The sequence below is a fragment of the Camelina sativa genome, chromosome 20, assembly GCF_000633955.1.
Source record: "Camelina sativa cultivar DH55 chromosome 20, Cs, whole genome shotgun sequence".
NCBI classification, from domain to species: Eukaryota; Viridiplantae; Streptophyta; class Magnoliopsida; order Brassicales; family Brassicaceae; genus Camelina; species Camelina sativa.
Genome location: NC_025704.1, coordinates 7,182,228 through 7,202,169, shown reverse-complemented (window position 1 = coordinate 7,202,169; position 19,942 = coordinate 7,182,228). Strand labels below are relative to the sequence as shown.

The following is a 19,942-nucleotide window of genomic DNA, read 5'->3' as shown; positions in this document are numbered from 1 at the left end:
TTCTTGACCCATTGAAAACCTCTATGCCAAAATAATAACCATCACATGTATGCTATTAATAAAAGGGTTAAGTAATTCATACAAAATGTTGATGTAAAAAAAACAAAACACTGCCCCATAAGCAAATCTTGAGAAACATGTCAGATTCCTGTGTGCATGTGTTTTGCTGCCGCTGCTTTTTTCTCTCCAGAGGGCCTTTTCCTCAGAACTCCATTAGCCAAATGTGCAAAGACACTTCCACATTTCCATATATATACCATAAATTGTAAATAAAAAGTATTCACAGATCAACAAATTAATTTGCACATCTGTCTGCATGCTGCCTTGTCAATCTTCCCAGTTTCAGTTTAGGCAGTAAAAGACAGGATCAATGGTAACAAGTTACGGTGTTTCGTTAAACTCCATCACCTGCAAACGAGACGAATCACAGCAGACGAAAATTATTCTTTAATCAACATGAATGAGAAAACAATGCAAATGTTGTGAATTTTAAGAAGAGAATGATTAGCCCTTTTTATCATAGACCAGATAACTACAGTCTATAGATTTTCATTTCTAAGGACACTTTCACGGATATGTGCTTCAAGGGTTGTTGTACATTTGTCCATTCTATTGTTCTTAGGATCACACGTCTACTTATGAAGAACATGAAAAGTGTTACCTTTCCACAAACAGGACAGTTTTCACTTCTCTCCATCCATTCATAAATGCAGCTGAGGTGGAAATGGTGAGAACAGTTTGTAACAATCTTCGGGTTCTCTGATGTATATTCTGAAACAAAAATCTGATACTAAGCTTCCTTCCAATTGCATAAACAAATCAAAGAAAAAATCAGATAAAAATGAATACCTTCAAGACACGTTGGACAGACATCTTCATCATCAGATGTAATATACATGCCTTCATCATCACCAATAGCCATTGTCTTTGACTTAAGAATCCTTCGAGTGGATTTAGAGAACTCTTCTTTTGAAACTTCACCAGAGATAATAAGCTTATTATTAGCCCATTTGCTTCCTTCCACTGAGAAAGACTCAGAATCAAAATCAGTATCACTTCTTAATGGCTCAGCTTCCTCATGAGAATAACTTGAACCCTTATCGCGTCTAGAGACAAGGGAATCACGCCTTGACCGGAAGCATCTTGGATCAGCATCATAAGGCAGAGGCCTTGGAGTAGAGTGGAATGTATTAGACATAAAGTTATCATACGAAGTAGATGAAGTTATTGATACATTAGTAGTAGTAGCCTGTAAGGAAGATGGGAGAGAGCGAGTTTCGCCTCTTCTGAATAAAGAGACATACTGCAAAAGAGATCAATTTCGATGAGCTCTACGTTATATATAACTAAAAGTTGCAAAGTAAAAACACTGGGAAGAGAGAACATTTACCAGGTTAAGTAAGCTATTAACAAGACATCTCGGGCATGGGCAGTTCCTGTTGACAGAAGAACTAGTTGGATTCGGGTAATCCTCAAAGTCGTCGACACGAAAGCAAGAAGTAACACACCCCATCTCCTTCTCTTGTTTCTTTAACTCAAGAACTTGGAGGCAAATAGCTTTAAAAATTTCACCAAGATTTATTACCAAAACCACAAAGCCGGTTTGAAACTTTTTAGGAAACTCCTAAACCTTCACCAAGTAGGCTAAAATGAGAGGGTTTCTAATAACAGAAACTCTCCCAAGATGACAGCAACAACCAATCTGCTTCACTCCCTCAAATTATCACCTGTAGAATGATCTGATCACTGTTTGGACTTATAGATTTCAAAACATCTATCTTTTCAGTAACTATACAAAACTCATCACAACCCACAACAACAAAAAACCCATTTATATGTCAAGTCATAAGTCATAACTAAAGAGCTTCTCAACATTGACAAATAAGCAGAGAGACTCCTAACAAGAGACATCATTCACCAAACTCAGTAAAAAAACTCAAAGGCTTCAATTCGCAAAATTGGTGAAAGTGAAATGCAAGCAATTAACCGATTGAAAGGTGAAGCCTAATTTAGGTAAAATCCCTAACAAACGCAATAAAACAGAGATAAAAAAAAAAAAAAAACATAATAATAATAATTAAAAAATAATAACCTCCATGTTTGGTTTAACTCAGAGCCACATTTTTGACCAGAGAACAACATTTTTTTTATGATTGTACTTACTGATCACAACCCATTTTATCCAGTTGCTTGTTATACAGAAGAACAAATTTGAAAAAAAAAAAAAAAAACAGAGGAATCGGAACAAAGACTATACCTTTCATCGAAGAACTAAATGGGTTTTCAATTTTGATCGGAAACCAAAAAAAAAAAGAGAACGAACCGACGAAATTTTAAAAAAGAGAGACTCAATCAATTTAGCTTTATTAGAGCAGATAACAAGGAAAGTGAAGAAGCGCTTTAATCTTTCACTTTTTGTTTTATTAAAAATCCATCCGTCAGAGAGAAGAAAGATTGAAAGAAAAAAAGTGAGAGGAAAGAAGGAAGGAGGAGGAGTAGTGTGATGAAGTTGGTGTGAAGGTGGGTGGGCGTTGTTGTTGCTCTCTACACCCAAATGGCCAAATGGGTTGAGACTTGAGAGAGTTGAGTCTCTCTCTATACAAAAAGAAACCAAAAACTATTGCTTCTGTTTTTAAAATTTATTTAGAATCTTGTCACTTTGTTTTTAATACAAATTACATGTTTAAAATATAAGTAAAATTAATTAATGATGACACTAGGAAGATTTTATAATTAAGAAAATCATACACTTGAGATTTTGATATTAAACAAAAAAGTAACAAAAGCAAAAAAGCAAAAAAACAAAAAAAATTGGGATTAATATTTTTATTGAATGTATCTTTGAAATTAGATTTTTATTTTTGTATTCTCGTAAATAGATATTAATATTTAGCGTTATATAATAATATAGATGTCTAAGATTATAATACTTTCAAAAAAATCTATATTACTAAAATCTAAATTTTGATAAAATAGAAATATATGTAGAAAAAAATAACATTGCATTTTTTAAAAAGTTGCACATACTAGAAATATTTAATGAATTAAAGAAAATCCAAATTTACAAATTTTTTTGTAAGAAAATATTTTATAACTCTTTGCAGCAGCTAATATTTATATATATCGAAAAATTCTTTAATTAATCTTCTATACGTACAGTTCAATTCATCATCTTGTTAAACTATTACAGACTTGCAATATAACTAAGGGCTTGATTGGAACAACATATACTAGAGCATTAGCATTATGTAGCATAAGCATTAAGGTGCATAAGCTGTATGCTCTGATTAATATAACACATTTAGTTGATTGGTATAGCAGTAGAGTATTAGATATTATATTTATATTTAATATATGATATTAATTAAAAAATATAATTTAAATGTGTTTCATTAAAAAAATTAATCACCACTCATTGCTATATATTTTTAAAAAAATATATTTTACATTTAATAAATTTTATAAATTGTTATATATATAAATGTGTAATTTAATAATTTTTAATTATATATATTTATAATATAACACATTAATTACAAATAATTAATATATATTATAATTTTTTAATAAAAGTTTATATCTATATTTACATTTTTAATTTCAACAACTTTTTAAAATATATATAATATAACACATTAAACTAAAAAAACAATAATATATATTATAAACGTTATATCCACATTAATATTTTAATGTATTAAATAAATTATTATATTATTTTAAATAATAAGATTAAGTAGTTCTCATATATATTATCTTATAACAAATAAATTTATTTTTTATGAAATCATAATTTTCTATTTTTACAAAATAAATTAATTATTTAAAATTATTTTAGTATATATTAATATTTTAGAGTTAAATGCTTAGGAAATGCTTCAAATGAGAGCATATAGGAAAAGAGCATATAAGAATATCTGCAGCTTCTAAATGTTCCTTTATATGCTCTCCTAATAAATGTTGATTGGATGATAAAATTAAATAAACTTCTTCTCTTCCAATCAAGGCCAAAGATGACAAACTCTTCAACTAGCTGTTTGTTTAGTGGGACAACGCCCACGTCACGAAATGGGCAAAACCAAGTTGTAGGCTACAATTTGGGTTAATTTCATATTGGCCCATTTATATTATATATTATGATACTCTTTTTTTTTGGTTGAACGATGGTGGTACTCGTTAAGATAAAAAAAGCTTTCACAAACAATAACTCTCTCCACCATGCAGTTCTCTCTATATTATTCAGGTTTACGTACTAGACCATGATGCACAGATCTACTTGCAACATTTCTAAAAATCTTTAATAAATTTTGCATCTATTAATCCGTAAAAAAACTATGTTTGTTAGGAATTGAAGTATCAAACCCAAACCTATAATGTAGAAATATTGAGAATATACAATGTTTCCCAATTAATATATTGCGAAAATATCAGAAAGTTTGATAATTACAAAATTTTCTGTTGAAAAAAAAGCAACCACTGGTTTTTCTTAAGTTAGCATAATGTTTTAAAATAAATCCTGTGGTTGCTTTTTTTTCGTTGGTTTCTATTCTAATAAAGTTTGTTCATTCTCGTGAATTGTTGATCGTTTTAACAGAAACGACGTCCTATTAGAGAAAAAAAAAGAAATTCGAGAAAACATTCACATTCTTTCTTCATCATAAAAAAACATTCACATTCTTGCTTATATATTTATTTCTTTTGTCCTTTTCAACAATGAATTTGTAAACATACTCTATAAGAAGACAGAAGTAAGAATTGGGTATATATGGTTGTGTGGACATGCTTAGTGTCTCGTGAATCGACAGAGACTTTCCAACTGTATTCGCTTCCCCATTCTCATTCCCATATGCCTTCCCTTTCATTAATTTCATGTAATGTTTCCTCTGTTACAGAACACACACACACACAAAAAACTATTATTTACTTAAGTCTAGTTATCAACTTTAGTCTCATTGGCTATATGTTTCTCCAAATCTAAAACCAATCGTTTTCGATATACTGAACGAAAATAATCATCTGTGGAATATATACTACTCTTCCAATGGTTGAGCAAAAACTTAATGGTTTTGGAGTGTGTTTTTTTTTTTTAGTAGATTGTTGTTGTAAAGAATGTATAAGTTTCAGAACATCATATTGCAAATGATTCATCGTATAATAGTTATTTGTAAATGTATTATGTCGGTTAGACTGTTACTAAATAAGTTTAGTTTTGGATAAAATTGACGATTGCGATATTTTAACAATAATTTTTTTGTAAATGTCATTATTTGGAAATATGGATGTTGACAATACATGATAAGAAAAACAAACATGACAGATGGATTCACAGTTTGGAAATGAAAAATCATGTCATGTTTTAGTCTCATTCAAAATTTCAAGATGTGAATAAGGGAAAGATGCAGAAAACAGATATTTTTTTGAACTCTAAAATATCTCATGTATTTCTTCAACCTTTAACGTACATAAAACATAATCTCATATGTCTATTAATTCATATGTTAAAAAGGAAAAAACAAAAATATCAAGAGGGTAGTAGTTTCAGCAAATCCCGCAATTCAAGAAACAATATATGATCACAGTAACTTCGTACGTGTTTTTTACCGTGTAAACGATCAATCTAATCGACACGCGAACGTGAATCCAAATCTTATTGTTGTCTTTTTCTCACCTCTTACACTATTTTTTACAATAATTCAGATTCTGAGCTGTAGAAGGATAGGGTCACAAGACAATATAGTAGCTATCTTTTGTAGTTAGGCTTTGTATTTTTCCCATGATTCACATTAACATAGAGATAAAAAAGAGATAAGCTTTCTTTTGCAATCTCTTGGTCTTTCGTGGCTCACTCATCTTCTTCACACGACACTCCTATATATATCTCCCTCTTTCCTCGATAGAGAAAGAACAGAGTCGATAACTATGGAGAGAACAACTATCTTATGGGTTTGGTTTAGTCTTATGATTTTCTTAAGCATCTTTGTTAGTGGAGGTTTATCTCAAGGACAACAACATGTTGTGAAGAAGACACGTTCTTCTGCAGTTGTGGTTGGAACTGTCTACTGTGACACTTGTTTCAACGGCGCCTTTTCGAAATCACCCAACCACTTAATCCCAGGTCTGTTTAATTTTCGTTTTTTTCTTTCTCGTATTTTATCTAACTACTTGTAAAAATCAAGAACAGAGCTCTCTGTTCTACCAAAACATGAACTATCAATCTGGTTTGACCGATTATGGTTCAAGATTACACCAGGTTGAAGTCTATGTAATTGTAGTTTTTGCTGATTAATATTAGTACAAAAACCTAGTTAAGATCGGTTAGGTGGATCATTACATGAGCGTTCTTGTTTGTGTGTCTAAAACCTTAGAAAGAATAATGAATAGTTTTGTTGGATCTTGTTACAGGTGCTTTAGTTGCAGTGGAATGCATTGACGAGAACTCGAAACCGAGTTTCAGACAAGAAGTGAAAACAGATGCGCGAGGTGAATTCAAAGTGAAGCTACCTTTCTCAGTCAGCAAACATGTGAAGAAGATCAAGAGATGCTCTGTGAAGTTGCTAAGTAGCTCACAGCCTTACTGTTCCATAGCTTCGTCCGCGACTTCTTCTTCTCTCAAACGCCTGAAATCAAACCGTCACGGAGAGAATACGAGGGTCTTCTCTGCAGGATTCTTCACTTTCAAACCCGAAACCCAACCAGAAATTTGTAGCCAAAAACAAGTCAACACCAAGCCACTTTTACCTGATCCTTCATTCCCTCCACCGATCCAAGATCCGCCTACTCCTTCCCCTATCCCAAACCTCCCTATCGTTCCTCCGCTTCCAGACTTGCCTCTTCCTACACTCCCTCCTCTTCTTCCTTCTCCAGGAGGACCAGGTCCACGTAAACCAACTTCCTTGCGTAACAAGAAATCTGTTTCCTTGGAAGACAAGAAAACCGATATGCTAAAACCCAATCTCCAATTTCTTCCTCTTCCTCCGAACCCGCTAAACCCTCCATCCGTCATCCCTCCAAACCCTCTCATACCTTCTATCCCAACCCCAACTCTTCCTCCAAACCCGTTAATCCCTTCTCCTCCAAGTCTCCCTCCGATCCCGCTTCTTCCTTCTCCTCCAGCAGCTTCAACTCTGCCACCGATTCCAACAATTCCGACTATTCCAACAATTCCGACTATTCCAACAGTCCCAGGCGTAACTCCGACTCTTCCACCTCTTCCGACTCTTCCACCAGTCCCAGGCGTAACTCCGCCTTCACAACCTATGCCAACACCACCTTCTTTACCTGTTCCACTCCCTCCAGTCCCTGGAGTCCCTGGAATCCCTGGAATCCCTGGAATCCCTACGCCTTCACTACCTATGCCACTACCACCTTCTCTCCCTGTTCCACTTCCTCCGGTCCCTCTCATCCCTGGAATCCCTCCAGCTTCATCTTCCTTATCTAGTCACCATCAACCCTAAATTCAAACAATTCCACTCCTCACAATTTCCAATTATGTAATCTATATATATCATCATGTTTAACTTCTTTTTTTCCTTCTACATTTTCACTTGTTGGTTTGTTGTAATTTTCAATAAATATTGTCACTTCATTTTAATCTCAATTACAAAATGGTAATTTTAAAAGAAAAAACAAAGGACCTAAATTGAACTGATTGAGAAAATATAAGCGAAATTTGTAATTACTTAAAAGATTGAGTACCATTCCATAAATATTACGTCCTCCTCGTACTTTATTATAATAATAATATAATATGAAGTGGTGGTGGGGTATGTTCAGTTACAACACATGAGCGAGAGAGAATCCTATAAAGAAAGAACAGACACAATTCAAAAATTATATAAAAATTGTTTCCGATCTGATCTAAATGGCGGAGCCGGAGACGTTCAAGATCCGAAGGCTAGAGATCTCCGACAAGAAAAAAGGATTCATAGAGCTACTAGGTCAACTGACCGTCGCCGGATCATTAACCGACGAAGAGTTCGATCGGCGATTCGAAGAGATAAGCTCGTACGGTGACGACCACGTGATATGCGTGATCGAAGACGAAGCGTCTGGGAAAATCGCAGCGACTGGGAGCGTGATGATAGAGAAGAAGTTTGTGAGGAGCTGCGGTAAAGTAGGACACATCGAAGACGTTGTCGTGGATTCGGGTTTCCGTGGGAAGCAGCTTGGGAAGACGGTGGTTGAGTTTCTGATGGATCATTGCAAAGCCATGGGTTGTTACAAGGTGATTCTTGATTGTAGTGTTGAGAAAAAATCCTTTTATGAGAAATGTGGGTTGACCCATAAAGCTATTCAGATGTCCAAGTACTTTGCTTGATCAAAGGTTGAGTTTTTTTCTGATTCTGCATTTGCTTCCGAATAAGAGAAACTCTCTGTTTTCTTATGTATGAAAAATAATAAGAGAGATTTATTTCGTCATTTTTAATGTTACAGAAACCTCAAAAACTTTTACTTTTCAGCTTCTCTACAGTGAAGTTTCGATGATCCATTGACCAGAAATGTATTGAAACACACACGAAATGACACAAACACGACCCATTTGCATAGACAATAATGATACACTCTTGAACATAAAAGCCATCAAGACACGAGCTTTTTCTGAGTTTGAATGATCAGTTTCAACAGAATTAGGCAGCACAAAGGGAATACTACACTAAACAACAAAAAAGCTTTAGACTTTGGAAAAGTTGCGACCATTGATAATACCTCTATGATGATAAAACAGCTTCGGATGAATTGCTTTTCCAATCAAGAGAAATCGCCACCGCTTGATTGCCATAGATTGATGATGTCTGTAGCTTGGTTAAGGAGGAAGACACGATGTAGCTCAGAGATCCAAGGCTTGCTCTCTAACAAAGCTTTAAGTTCTTCCCAAGCATCTTTCCTAGGCCAGAAGTAGTATGGACTAAGTGGGATTGTTCCAAACCCTGGAATTATATGGTCTAATGCAACTCCTATGTCCTTTTGCATCCACACAAACTTTAGTACCACCTTTGGTTTCTCCAGTGGCTTCACTAGCACACGCATCTTCTTCTGCAAATGAAAATAATACATTTCTTAACCTTTCTTTCACAAAAAAAAAAAAATTCAGAATCAAACAACATTAGTTAGGTTTCACTAGCACCCACAATGGGAAAACGAGTAACCAACTTCGGTTTGAGTATGCATACATCTCAAATTTGTTACAGTAGTGTTCCTAAATCAGCAATGATGCAACATTACTAAGCTTTATATAGATATATATGTGTGTGAGTATGCATCTCCAAGATTAAAGAGATGTAGATGTGGTCAGACATGGATTTGATGGAACAATTTGCTTTACCACATGTTTCGTTTTAAAATGACAAAAAAGGTTGCAACTTTGACTAACAAGCTAAAACCCCAATTTGTTCCAAGCAAAAAGTGTTTGACAGTGACCAGTGACTGACCTTTTCAAGTGAGGGAGATTCAGATTCTGGTGGTTCATAAGAGAATGTGGAATCGGAAGGAGAAGCGAATATTCCGGGACTGATTCCGGAGAGTTTCGCCGGAATTTGACCAGGATTCAAAGTAGAGCACCAAATCGACGGTAGAAAAGAGGGTTTGAGCTTCGTCGATATAGAGATATGAGCTACAGGTTTCGAAGAGAGTTTCTGAGAAGGTGATGAAGCTATTCTGATCCCAAAAGACGCACTCTGACTTGATTGAACCGCCATTTTCAGCTGCGTCTAAGCGAGCGAGAGAGACAGAGAAAGCAAGCACGTACAGGTTTCAATTACAATCTTCTGGTCGATTCGGGTCATTTCTTGTCGGGTCGGATCAAACAGATTTGTTTATAATTAAATCAAAAATATCTAAGTTGAATTTTGTATTTGAGTTTTGTGGGGTCAAACAATATATTGATTTATCATTTTCTGTGATATTTCCATCTTTGATTGAATAGTTTTATAGTGAATACTATTTATATCTTCATATTTTGAAAGCGACTTTTTTATTTAAATTACAAAGTAATTCTTAAAAATTATTTAGTTTTATAGTGAATACTATGTTTATTTTATCCAGTCAGTTTAAAATTTCCATCTTTTATTTTTTCAATCAAATTAAAATGTAATAATAACTTATATTAAATAGAAAAACAAACATGTTTAACATAAAACTTTAAATATGAGTTATTATTTAGCTAATGATATACAAATATATCTATACTATTAAAAAGGAAGCATTTTTAATAAGTAACATAGGCTAAAAAATTATTACATGAAATGCCAAACATATATTAAATGGATAACGGTTAGCCAAAAAATCAGAGCCAAACAGGTATTAATTGATATTTTAGTGTAGATGAACTTAAAGAGAACAAATAAAAATTGTAGCCAAACAATATGATTGCACGATATTAAAGTGTATATTTCCTAAAGTTAAACAAATCTTCCCACAAATCTACCCACGTATTTAGCATGTCAACCTTTAATGTAACATATAACAATTCAAATTATATTGTTACGATTAGGAGATTACAATATTATAATATCTTTCCTTTAAAAAATTATTCCTTTAATAAAATATCATCTTTGACAATTTACACATAAATTTCGGATAATTACCATATTCTAAACGATTTCGAAATATTCTTATATATAAAATTTTAGCAACTTACCAATTATAATTATAGACGATATGATTAAATCTTAAATACTAGAAAATAATTTTTTAAACATGCCCTACAACTATAAATACAGTAGACGTAATGAAGGTGTAACTCATCTCGAATACTGCAAACCATCTAAAATTACAAATTTTTCCAAAAAAAAACAAAAAAAATGGCTGCAAACAATGATTTGGAATATACAAGTGAAGATTGTACCCAGTTTGAGGCAATATACAACTTTCTTAGAAGAAACCTTGAAGATGATACTCGATGATGATGATGTGAGAATACATCATTTATGTGTAAGAAAACTAAGTTAAAAAAAACAGCATAATAGATGAAACAAATTTTATTTTAAATGTTTTTTGTTTTAATCTTCTATATGTCTGTTCACAACTTCTCAATTTTAGGATGGAGTGAAGAAAAAAATGTCAAAGAATTAGAGAGATTTGTGATTAAACTCGATTGGAAAATAATTGAGAAGAATTATGTTTCTGATTTGCAAGTTTCTCTTTGATTACAGATTTAAGAGGCAATGGCAGATGCATGCTATCATGATCATAGTTGGAACTTGGAAGCTATTTTCAATCAATTCTCTATGTTGAAAAGGATACCATCTACAGTGTACATATAACTATAAGGTTCACAAGGTTTACATGTAGGAGTTATATTTTCAAAAATTACTTTGTCTAAGTTTATTTAGTATTAATTCAAATCTATTCTGATTAGTTTTCAAAAGAGAAGTTAGGAGGATTAAATTACTAACCTCTTATTTCTATGGAATGGCAGGTGCTTGCATATGCTTCTCTTGCCTAGATCCATATTGCTTAGCTTTTTGTCTAACTTATTAACATGACAAAAAAGAAACTGATTTTGTCTTTCTTTCCAATGTAAGAGAGTATATTTGACGGCAAAAAAAAAGTGTATTAGAAAGGTCATTCAAATCATCTATTATCAGAATAGTTTTAACAAAATCGAGCATCACTTTAATATTATGCCTAGAACCCATAATCGGATTTGCAAGAAAAAGTTTATATTTAATTTTAATCATTTACTAGACTTGGTATTCTAGATCAATAATCGTAGAAAATAAGAGTTGTGATGGTGACAATGATATTCTGCGAAAACAATAAAAATCAAGATGTTGAAGTCACTGAGTCATTCAGTTTCTCATAGTTATAGTTTGAGAACAATTTACATAAAACTTTTTTTTTTCTTTTTTTTTGTTGGACAAACAATTTACAGAAAACTAAACAATTAAAAACACACTTCGATTCAAAACTTTAATAACATACACAAAACAAGAGAATGATAAAATTGTAAGAACGTTGATGACTGATGAGCCTTGCTTTGACTGATAGAGGAAGGATGAAGAACCGCATGCGTCTTCACCAATTGCTTTCAGAGAAACTTTCTCTTTCTAATATTTCGTTCTCGACATTGACGGAAAAAAAAAAGTAAAGTTCTTGACAGAATTTTTTTCCTTGGGCCATTTAAAACCCAACAGTAATTTCAGTAATATAAATTACTGAAATGTTTAGAAGAATTGTTCTTAAGAAAAAAAACTCTAAATTATGCTTCTTTTCTTTTTCCAAACTCATTTTTATATTACCTATTTGGCACAAAATTAATTCAAAGCATGCATACTTACATCACTAATTAAAGTTGGACAACTAATATTCGAAATATAATTTTGGGAGAAAGAAAACAGGACGAGATTTATTTAATTTTCCAGTGAACCCGCAGCTTTTCAGGTTACTTGCGAGCTTACAATGATAAACCAAATAAGTAAATATAATCTATAAATTTTCAGGTATATATTATCTAATCTATAGTATTAAAATCTTATAATAATTTGTAATAGATATGAAATAATTTGTACCAAATGCCCAACTGATATACGTTCGGGTTATAAATGTTATACCAAATCTTTTAGTTATTTTTTAATCTGTTGGAATAAAATATAATATTTTAAATCAGTAAATTATTATTTAAACTATAGTTATGAATGAGAAAACATGATATATATGGGATGAGACGAATCTGAGATCTCGAAATAGACATACCACCTTTCTCTTTTTTTTTGTCTTTACTTATAACAAAAACGAATTTAATTATTCTGTTTGTATAAACTGAACTAAAAACAAATCTATTACTAAACAGGTACAAGTTTGGATTATGAATGTTGATTCCTAAAAAATATGTTTACAAGTATTACCTCACATGTATATAATATAATGCATACAGGATAGTAAACTTAGTTTTTGAAATCAATTCCGCACGTACGTGCAGGTCCAAATCTAGAAGACTTACAACAACCATTAGCTTTGCCAAACGTAANGAGGTTACTTGAGAGCTTACAATGATAAACCATATAAGTAAATATAATCTATAAATTTTCAGGTATATATTATCTAATCTATAGTATTAAAATCTTATAATAATTTGTAATAGATATGAAATAATTTGTACCAAATGCCCAACTGATATACGTTCGGGTTATAAATGTTATACCAAATCTTTTAGTTATTTTTTAATCTGTTGGAATAAAATATAATATTTTAAATCAGTAAATTATTATTTAAACTATAGTTATGAATGAGAAAACATGATATATATGGGATGAGACGAATCTGAGATCTCGAAATAGACATACCACCTTTCTTTTTTTTTTTTGTCTTTACTTATAACAAAAACGAATTTAATTATTCTGTTTGTATAAACTGAACTAAAAACAAATCTATTACTAAACAGGTACAAGTTTGGATTATGAATGTTGATTCCTAGAAAATATGTTTACAAGTATTACCTCACATGTATATAATATAATGCATACAGGATAGTAAACTTAGTTTTTGAAATCAATTCCGCATGTACGTGCAGGTCCAAATCTAGAAGACTTACAACAACCATTAGCTTTGCCAAACGTAATTGTAATATGTATGAAGGACTAAGAAAAACTTTATGTTAAAATTGATCCGAAAATTTATCCCCGGAAGCTATTTTACAACTATGCATACTATTTTTTTTATTTTACAACTATGCATAATATTTGTAATACAACATTTTTACAAAAAAACTCTCAACAAAACCACAAAACAAATTTGTAATTAACAACAACATAACAAATTCTTTTAGAAATAAAAAAAAAACTTATGAAAGTATCCCCGCACGTATGTGCGGGTCCGTATCTAGTATAGATAAAAAGCGCTGGCTAGAGAAGAGTGGTGGAGGAATGTGTGAGAAACAGGTCTTAGGAAAGCAGTTAGCCGGCATGTGTTCATTAAGCAACTCTTTCACTACAAAAAAAAAATAAAAGAGTGTGTTACATCAATTAATTTGTATCATAAACAAAAATGATATTAATTTAAATTATTTCTTAATAACTGATACAAAATTATATATTAACATCAGTTACAATAATCGATACTGTTATTGATTGGTATGACATTATTTCATTATAACTGATACAAATTTAAATCATTTACATCACTTTCAAAATATTGATACAAATATATAAATTTACTTCACTTAATAATTGATATATTTATTAATTTATATAAACATCACTTGGAAAATTATACAAATTTTACATCATTAACATCACTTAGAAAATGATTTTTACATTAGTTTTTCTAAAATGATACAAGTATTTTACATTAGTTTTGATAAATGATTCAAATATTTTATATCAATTTAGTAAAAAATGATGTAAGACTTACTACACTTTTTGCAAATATGGTAAATGAACATCAGTTCAACTAATTGAAACAAATATTTATTTCAATCGATACAGATTATTTGTCTCAACAAAATGTAAATCAATTATTAAAGTGATTTTAATTATTTTTACATCATTTCTTTTATGTATCATGGTTAAATGATGTAACAAACCATTTTTCTTGTAGTGTTTGCATTATGTCGGAAGCTGGTGGATACGCAAAACATGTTGTTTTCGGTGATTATGGAGGAGATACTTGCGAGATGAAAAAGATATGTCTGGGAGATGAATTTCATTAACAAGTCTTACCGTTCATTCACAAAGCTAAACACAAATTTTGGAAAACTCAGAACATTTATTTTATATATTATTTACTACCTTTGGTAGATCTAATAGTCTTTTTGTTTTTACAACAATTTGGTAGATTTATTACTCTTATTTGATATATTACTCTTTTTATTATTCAAACTATTGATAGTTTGTGGTAAACCCTAATTCACAAACACTTGGGTTTTACACGCACATATTTCATTATGAACTATTTATCTATGATAAATATTAATTCATAGATGTGGATTGGGCATGTTGTTTATACATCTTATATAATAAAATAGAGTATTTTCTAAAAATATTATTTCAGATACTCAATTAAAAAATATAAAAATCAGTTGTGTTTAAAAGACGTGTGTACTCATTAGTGCTAAAAACGACATTACCGTAAATATATAATTATCGTAGTGTAAACTATTTACGTACCTATAGGTTCTAAAAAAAAGATTTTTGTTATGCAACAAAAAAAATGTGTAGAAAATATGTTCTCCAATTTCATTTCACAATTGTGGAAAGATCAGCTTATATTTGGAAGAAAAATGTGATACATGATATACGGGCTACATGAATAATTTTACATAATATGATGATTGAAGATGAAAGTGATCTTGATGCGCCAATTGAAGTTGGTACAAAAGTTTCACCTCCGGATGTTGATAAAAGATGAAAAACTCATTTATAACTTGGAAATGCATTAACTTTTTGTATTGATGTTACGCAATTTTACTTATAATAATGTTTACTTTATGTAAATTTGTTGAATTAGTTCTTAATATAAAATTAATGGATCAAACTGATAAATTTAGGAAGTTAAGGGTATTGTTAATAATTAATAAAATAGAGATAGAATATGCTTAGAATATTCTTTTTAAAGTAGAAAATGAAGGAAACCATTGGAAACACAACACTTTGTTTTTACAGTTAGATTTGATATGTTTATGATATTATATTGAAGTTTAACCCATGCTAATATATGGAAATGTGAGAAAATATTATATAATATATAATGGAATTTTTCTTATACCTTTTTAAAAGTAAACAATAGTTCAAAATTAAAAAAGAACAAGGGCATAGTAGCAGCACCACATACATAAACCAAAAATCCAAACCCTGGAATAGTAGCACTCAACCTTACTTGGCTTTTACAAAACATTGGAGTCTTGCTTTGGTTTTCACTTCCTCAAAGTTAAGCAATCATGTCATAATCATCCAATTTGTCATTGTACTGAAGCACCTTTCGTTTAATCTTGGATGAATCAACCCAGGTGATGAAATCTTCCATGTTCCTAGTTACTAAGAAAGCTGGATCCGTAATTGTATCTGGACCTACACGAATGTGTCCTTGCTCTATGTATGTCACCGCTTCTTTGTTGTGCTCTGCAAACTTCAGGTGAACCAGCACGGTCGATAGCCTACGCCTGCAAATATACATTTTCAAGAAAACCTTACATGAGGCCAACGAAAATGAGATGTGATTGGCTAAAGTTACTGCCTATATAAAAGAGCTTGCACAAACTCTTACCGACAGAAGGATGAAACTGATAACCGATCAGTTAAAGCCAAGCTCTTCCTAGTTGGTATAACACCCATGTTATATCTGCCATTTCAACACACATGTAAAAAAAAGACAAGCCATTCAGCCATTAAGAATACAAGTTTTCTCATTGCAGAATGGAACCACAAGATTCATTAAAATTGCTACTTTTTTTCCTATACTTAGACAAATTCAAATATGTAGTTCTGAAGATCTACAGTGAGTACATTTTGTAAGAACCCTGACTCAATCGTTTCCGAAAGATTGTAAACCATCAGAAAATCATTGATCACACACTTAACCAGGATGACATTCAACTAGCTTATGAAGTAAAGAGTAAAAGAACCCCAAATTTATCTGTCTCTAAGGTAGTTAACCAGAAAAACAACAAGTGGTCTCTAACTCTAAGAAGACCTCTGGCTATCGGAGCTAATATTATGATAAAACAATTGGGAAGGTCTAAGTAAAAGCTGCAGAAAATGGTATAACTCTAATGTTCGAAGACCTAAACGCTAGAGACAACAAAGAGCCATAGCTTGTAATAAGCTGGATAAAGTGTACACACGAGTAAATAAAAAAAAAAACTCACAGCTTCTCCAACAGCATATCAGTCATCTGAATCCGAAAAGGATCAGCTGCATCCAGTTGTTTCATTATATTCGTCAGTTTCTGCACCATCCTACACAGTCCTGAATATCTGCCAGAAACCAGTCTCAATGGTCAGAGAAAGAAAAAAAAACCATTGTTCCAATCACAAAACACCGAAACCAAAAAAGAAGAATAAGCAGAACAGAGCATTAAAGAGTGTTAAAAAAGGAACGAACTTTTTGTAATCGTCACGAGAGCCCATATGGTATCGATACGTAATCTCGTTTTCCCGTTGCCCATCCTCTCTTTTCCATTCTAAGAAATTAGTTTTCTTCAGAAGCACCTTCTCGTGGCGCTTGAGCTTCCTCATCTGGAACGGTTCTGTGGATATATATGCAAATTATAGCCAAATTAGGGTTTTTATTTCTTCCACTAACTCAGATCAAAATTTGAATAACAAAATTAAAACTTTGTTACAATACTAAAAGGAACAATTGTTCGACGAGTATAATCCAAGTAGTTTACCTGGGAGAGATTAATCGGCGAGGCTCAGAGGAAGGGTGACTAAACAAACGGCGGTGAGGTCTTTTGGGGATGAGCAAGAAGATGAAGATTGCTAAAACCCTAAATTAGGAGAGGACCAATACACAAAAGTAAAACCCTCTGATCCAAGGAGAAGAAGGGGTGCAAGATCAAATCCGACGGTCCTCATCCATCGTTTTGGGTTGTAAGGCCTTTAAGTAAAACTAATTAAGTTGAGCCTTTTATTCATATATTGGGCCTTCAAAGCCCATATAAAATTTTATCTTAATTTTTGTGGGATGAATACTCCACTAGTAGGGAAAACTATTCAATAGCTCTTGTTAGAAAGAGAGAGAGAGAAAAACAGCTATTTCTACCACTTGGCATCGTAAAAGAAACAATCCAATTATTTCTCCACCGTAAAATGTTTTAGAAAGACATCTAGGTTTTGAATGGTTGTACAGTACGGTATAGACCGGATAATGTATACCACTATTTTGGTATGCAAAGCATTGGATTGTAGTATGGAGAAGACTAGTATGGAGTTTATAATGGTGGTATGCAAAACATTGGATTGTAGTATGGAGTTTATAACGGTATGAAGCTTTTGAGGAGTAGAATGAAAAATGCAGACTATCAGTAAATTTACATTGGTATGGAGTTGTATGTTTAGATGCATACTAGTATGAAGATTTTTAGTATGCAATAATGCATACTGATACGCAATGGTGAATGGTAAATTAAAGCTTTGAATGGTTGTACGGTATGGTGTAAACCGGACAATGCATACCAATATTTTGGTATGCAAAACATTGGACTGTGGTATGGAGCAGATTAGTATGAAGTTTATATTAGTATGAAGCTTTTAAGGAGCAGAATGAAAAATGCAGACCAATAGTGAATTTACAATTGTATGAAGTTGTACGCTTAAATGCATACTAGTATGGAGAATTTTAGTATGCAACAATGCATACTAGTATACAATGGTGAATGGTAAATTAAGTGCAGACTAGTCCAATTTTAGTCTGCTCTGGAGCATACTGTACAACCATTCAAAGCCTAAGTGTGGACTAGTCCAATTTTAGTCCGGTCCGGAGCAGACTATACAACTATTCAACCCTAGTAGTTTGTGTTAATATCGTCGATAGATAGATATATCTTTTTTTTTTTGTTAAAAGGCTTTCAATTTATAAACATATATGCCCAAAGAGCTATTTTCGGAATAGACCCATACAATTATCCCCTTAGGGCCCAGTCCAATTACATCAAACCAAACCAGATAACAAAGACCAAAATTGACCCGGATATACCAAACTAAACCGGTAGCTAACCGGTATGAGCCAGAAACCCTAATCTGCAATGGAGAACCCTATTGCAGCCGCCCTCCCACGAAGTTGCGGATACTCGTCGGCCTAGGACCACCGGCGAGCCCGGAAAACGGGAGTCAAACGGAGAAAGTGACACAGGACCATCACCATCCCGCCACCGTAGAGTTGTGAAGAGAAGGAAGAAGAAACCAATCTAGTAATCCGGAAGCCATAGTTCAGTCTGATAGAGATAGAGCAGTAGGAAGTAGATCTAAACAGCCATCGACGGTGGCTTAGCCTTGCCTTTCTGGCGGTAGACCTCCCCCGTCAAACCACCGGCCGTGACAAAACCTCCTGCGTCTCCAGCCGTTCAGATCTAACCGCCGTATCTTTCTCATACCTTGCTGAGAACTACCTTCTTCTAACCGCATAGCCACGCTGCCGGTAGATGCAATTGACTACGGATAAAGCGCCATGGACCAGTGGTTCCTCTTCAACGCCGGAATCGCCGGAGGAACCCTTCACTCGGTGCACGGAATCGTGATCAGAAGAAAAGAAAGGAGGAGAGAGGAGAGAGCTGCGAGTAGAACTCACGCGCTCACCTCTCTATTTTTTTGTTCTAGATAGATATATCAGGGCCCCGGGTTCCATGCTTTATTATTACAACAGTGCATAGTATTGAAACAGGGGTCCCAAATTAATAATACATTTTATTTGTCTTCACAAAATATATAGTTTCCTAGAACTCTCTCGATAACAACCAAAAAGGTTCAAATCCAATGCACACGTATACACAAGGCACACGCACGCATGGGTTTGAAAGTTGTGACTATTAAGACTTATTGAGCCACCGACACCGATTTCGTGGGCATACATTACTAATAAGTAATAACAATAGGTATGTTAAGTTAAACATACATGCTACTTGTTGATTCCCATTTTTTTTATCTTACAGTACTAAACATGATGCGTTTAAGATATCTCTTCGAAGATAATTGGTTCCTTTACAAGACGTGTTGGTTCTATTTCAAGCATAAACGTAACTAAAGAAACGTCTCTCTTTTTTGTTGTGTTTTTGTTCGTTTCTTGATTTTGAATATACTTCTGTTAGTTTTTTATTATCGTTAAGATATCGTTAGTGCCTTTGGTTATGTAACTTACCTTTCTAGTTCTTGTCTTCTTTTTATCGTGCATTTGTGAGGACAGATTTTCATTATAAATGTTACTTAAAACACTTAGACATCAAAACTTGTGAAAGACAAATCCTATTAAATGTATATACTGATATAGAAATGACGAATTTAAATTAAACC

The 19,942-nt window shown here is 32.7% G+C and overlaps 5 protein-coding genes across 5 annotated transcripts; 2 read left to right on the top strand and 3 right to left on the bottom strand.

The window, feature by feature from the left end:
- On the bottom strand, positions 33-2,604 carry LOC104769823 (E3 ubiquitin-protein ligase At3g02290-like). Its single transcript, XM_010494125.2, has 5 exons — positions 2,258-2,604; positions 1,391-1,727; positions 850-1,303; positions 662-771; positions 33-408 (listed from the first exon to the last, which is right to left on the bottom strand). The coding sequence occupies exons 2-5, from the start codon at positions 1,511-1,513 to the stop codon at positions 382-384; spliced, it is 714 nt and encodes a 237-aa protein (XP_010492427.1). The 5' UTR covers positions 1,514-1,727; positions 2,258-2,604; the 3' UTR covers positions 33-381.
- On the top strand, positions 5,821-7,591 carry LOC104769822 (vegetative cell wall protein gp1-like). The gene is made up of 2 exons (XM_010494123.2): positions 5,821-6,115; positions 6,403-7,591. Exons 1-2 carry the CDS (start codon positions 5,920-5,922, stop codon positions 7,452-7,454), a joined length of 1,248 nt encoding a protein of 415 aa, XP_010492425.1. The 5' UTR covers positions 5,821-5,919; the 3' UTR covers positions 7,455-7,591.
- Positions 7,768-8,418, top strand: LOC104769821 (glucosamine 6-phosphate N-acetyltransferase-like). The gene has a single exon (XM_010494122.2). The coding sequence runs from the start codon at positions 7,862-7,864 to the stop codon at positions 8,315-8,317; it is 456 nt and encodes a 151-aa protein (XP_010492424.1). The 5' UTR covers positions 7,768-7,861; the 3' UTR covers positions 8,318-8,418.
- LOC104769820 (30S ribosomal protein 3-2, chloroplastic-like) lies at positions 8,489-9,798 on the bottom strand. Its single transcript, XM_010494121.2, has 2 exons — positions 9,429-9,798; positions 8,489-9,033 (listed from the first exon to the last, which is right to left on the bottom strand). The coding sequence occupies exons 1-2, from the start codon at positions 9,693-9,695 to the stop codon at positions 8,749-8,751; spliced, it is 552 nt and encodes a 183-aa protein (XP_010492423.1). The 5' UTR covers positions 9,696-9,798; the 3' UTR covers positions 8,489-8,748.
- On the bottom strand, positions 15,676-17,469 carry LOC104769819 (U3 small nucleolar ribonucleoprotein protein IMP3). The gene is made up of 5 exons (XM_010494120.2): positions 17,326-17,469; positions 17,037-17,181; positions 16,802-16,909; positions 16,201-16,275; positions 15,676-16,096 (listed from the first exon to the last, which is right to left on the bottom strand). Exons 2-5 carry the CDS (start codon positions 17,168-17,170, stop codon positions 15,865-15,867), a joined length of 549 nt encoding a protein of 182 aa, XP_010492422.1. The 5' UTR covers positions 17,171-17,181; positions 17,326-17,469; the 3' UTR covers positions 15,676-15,864.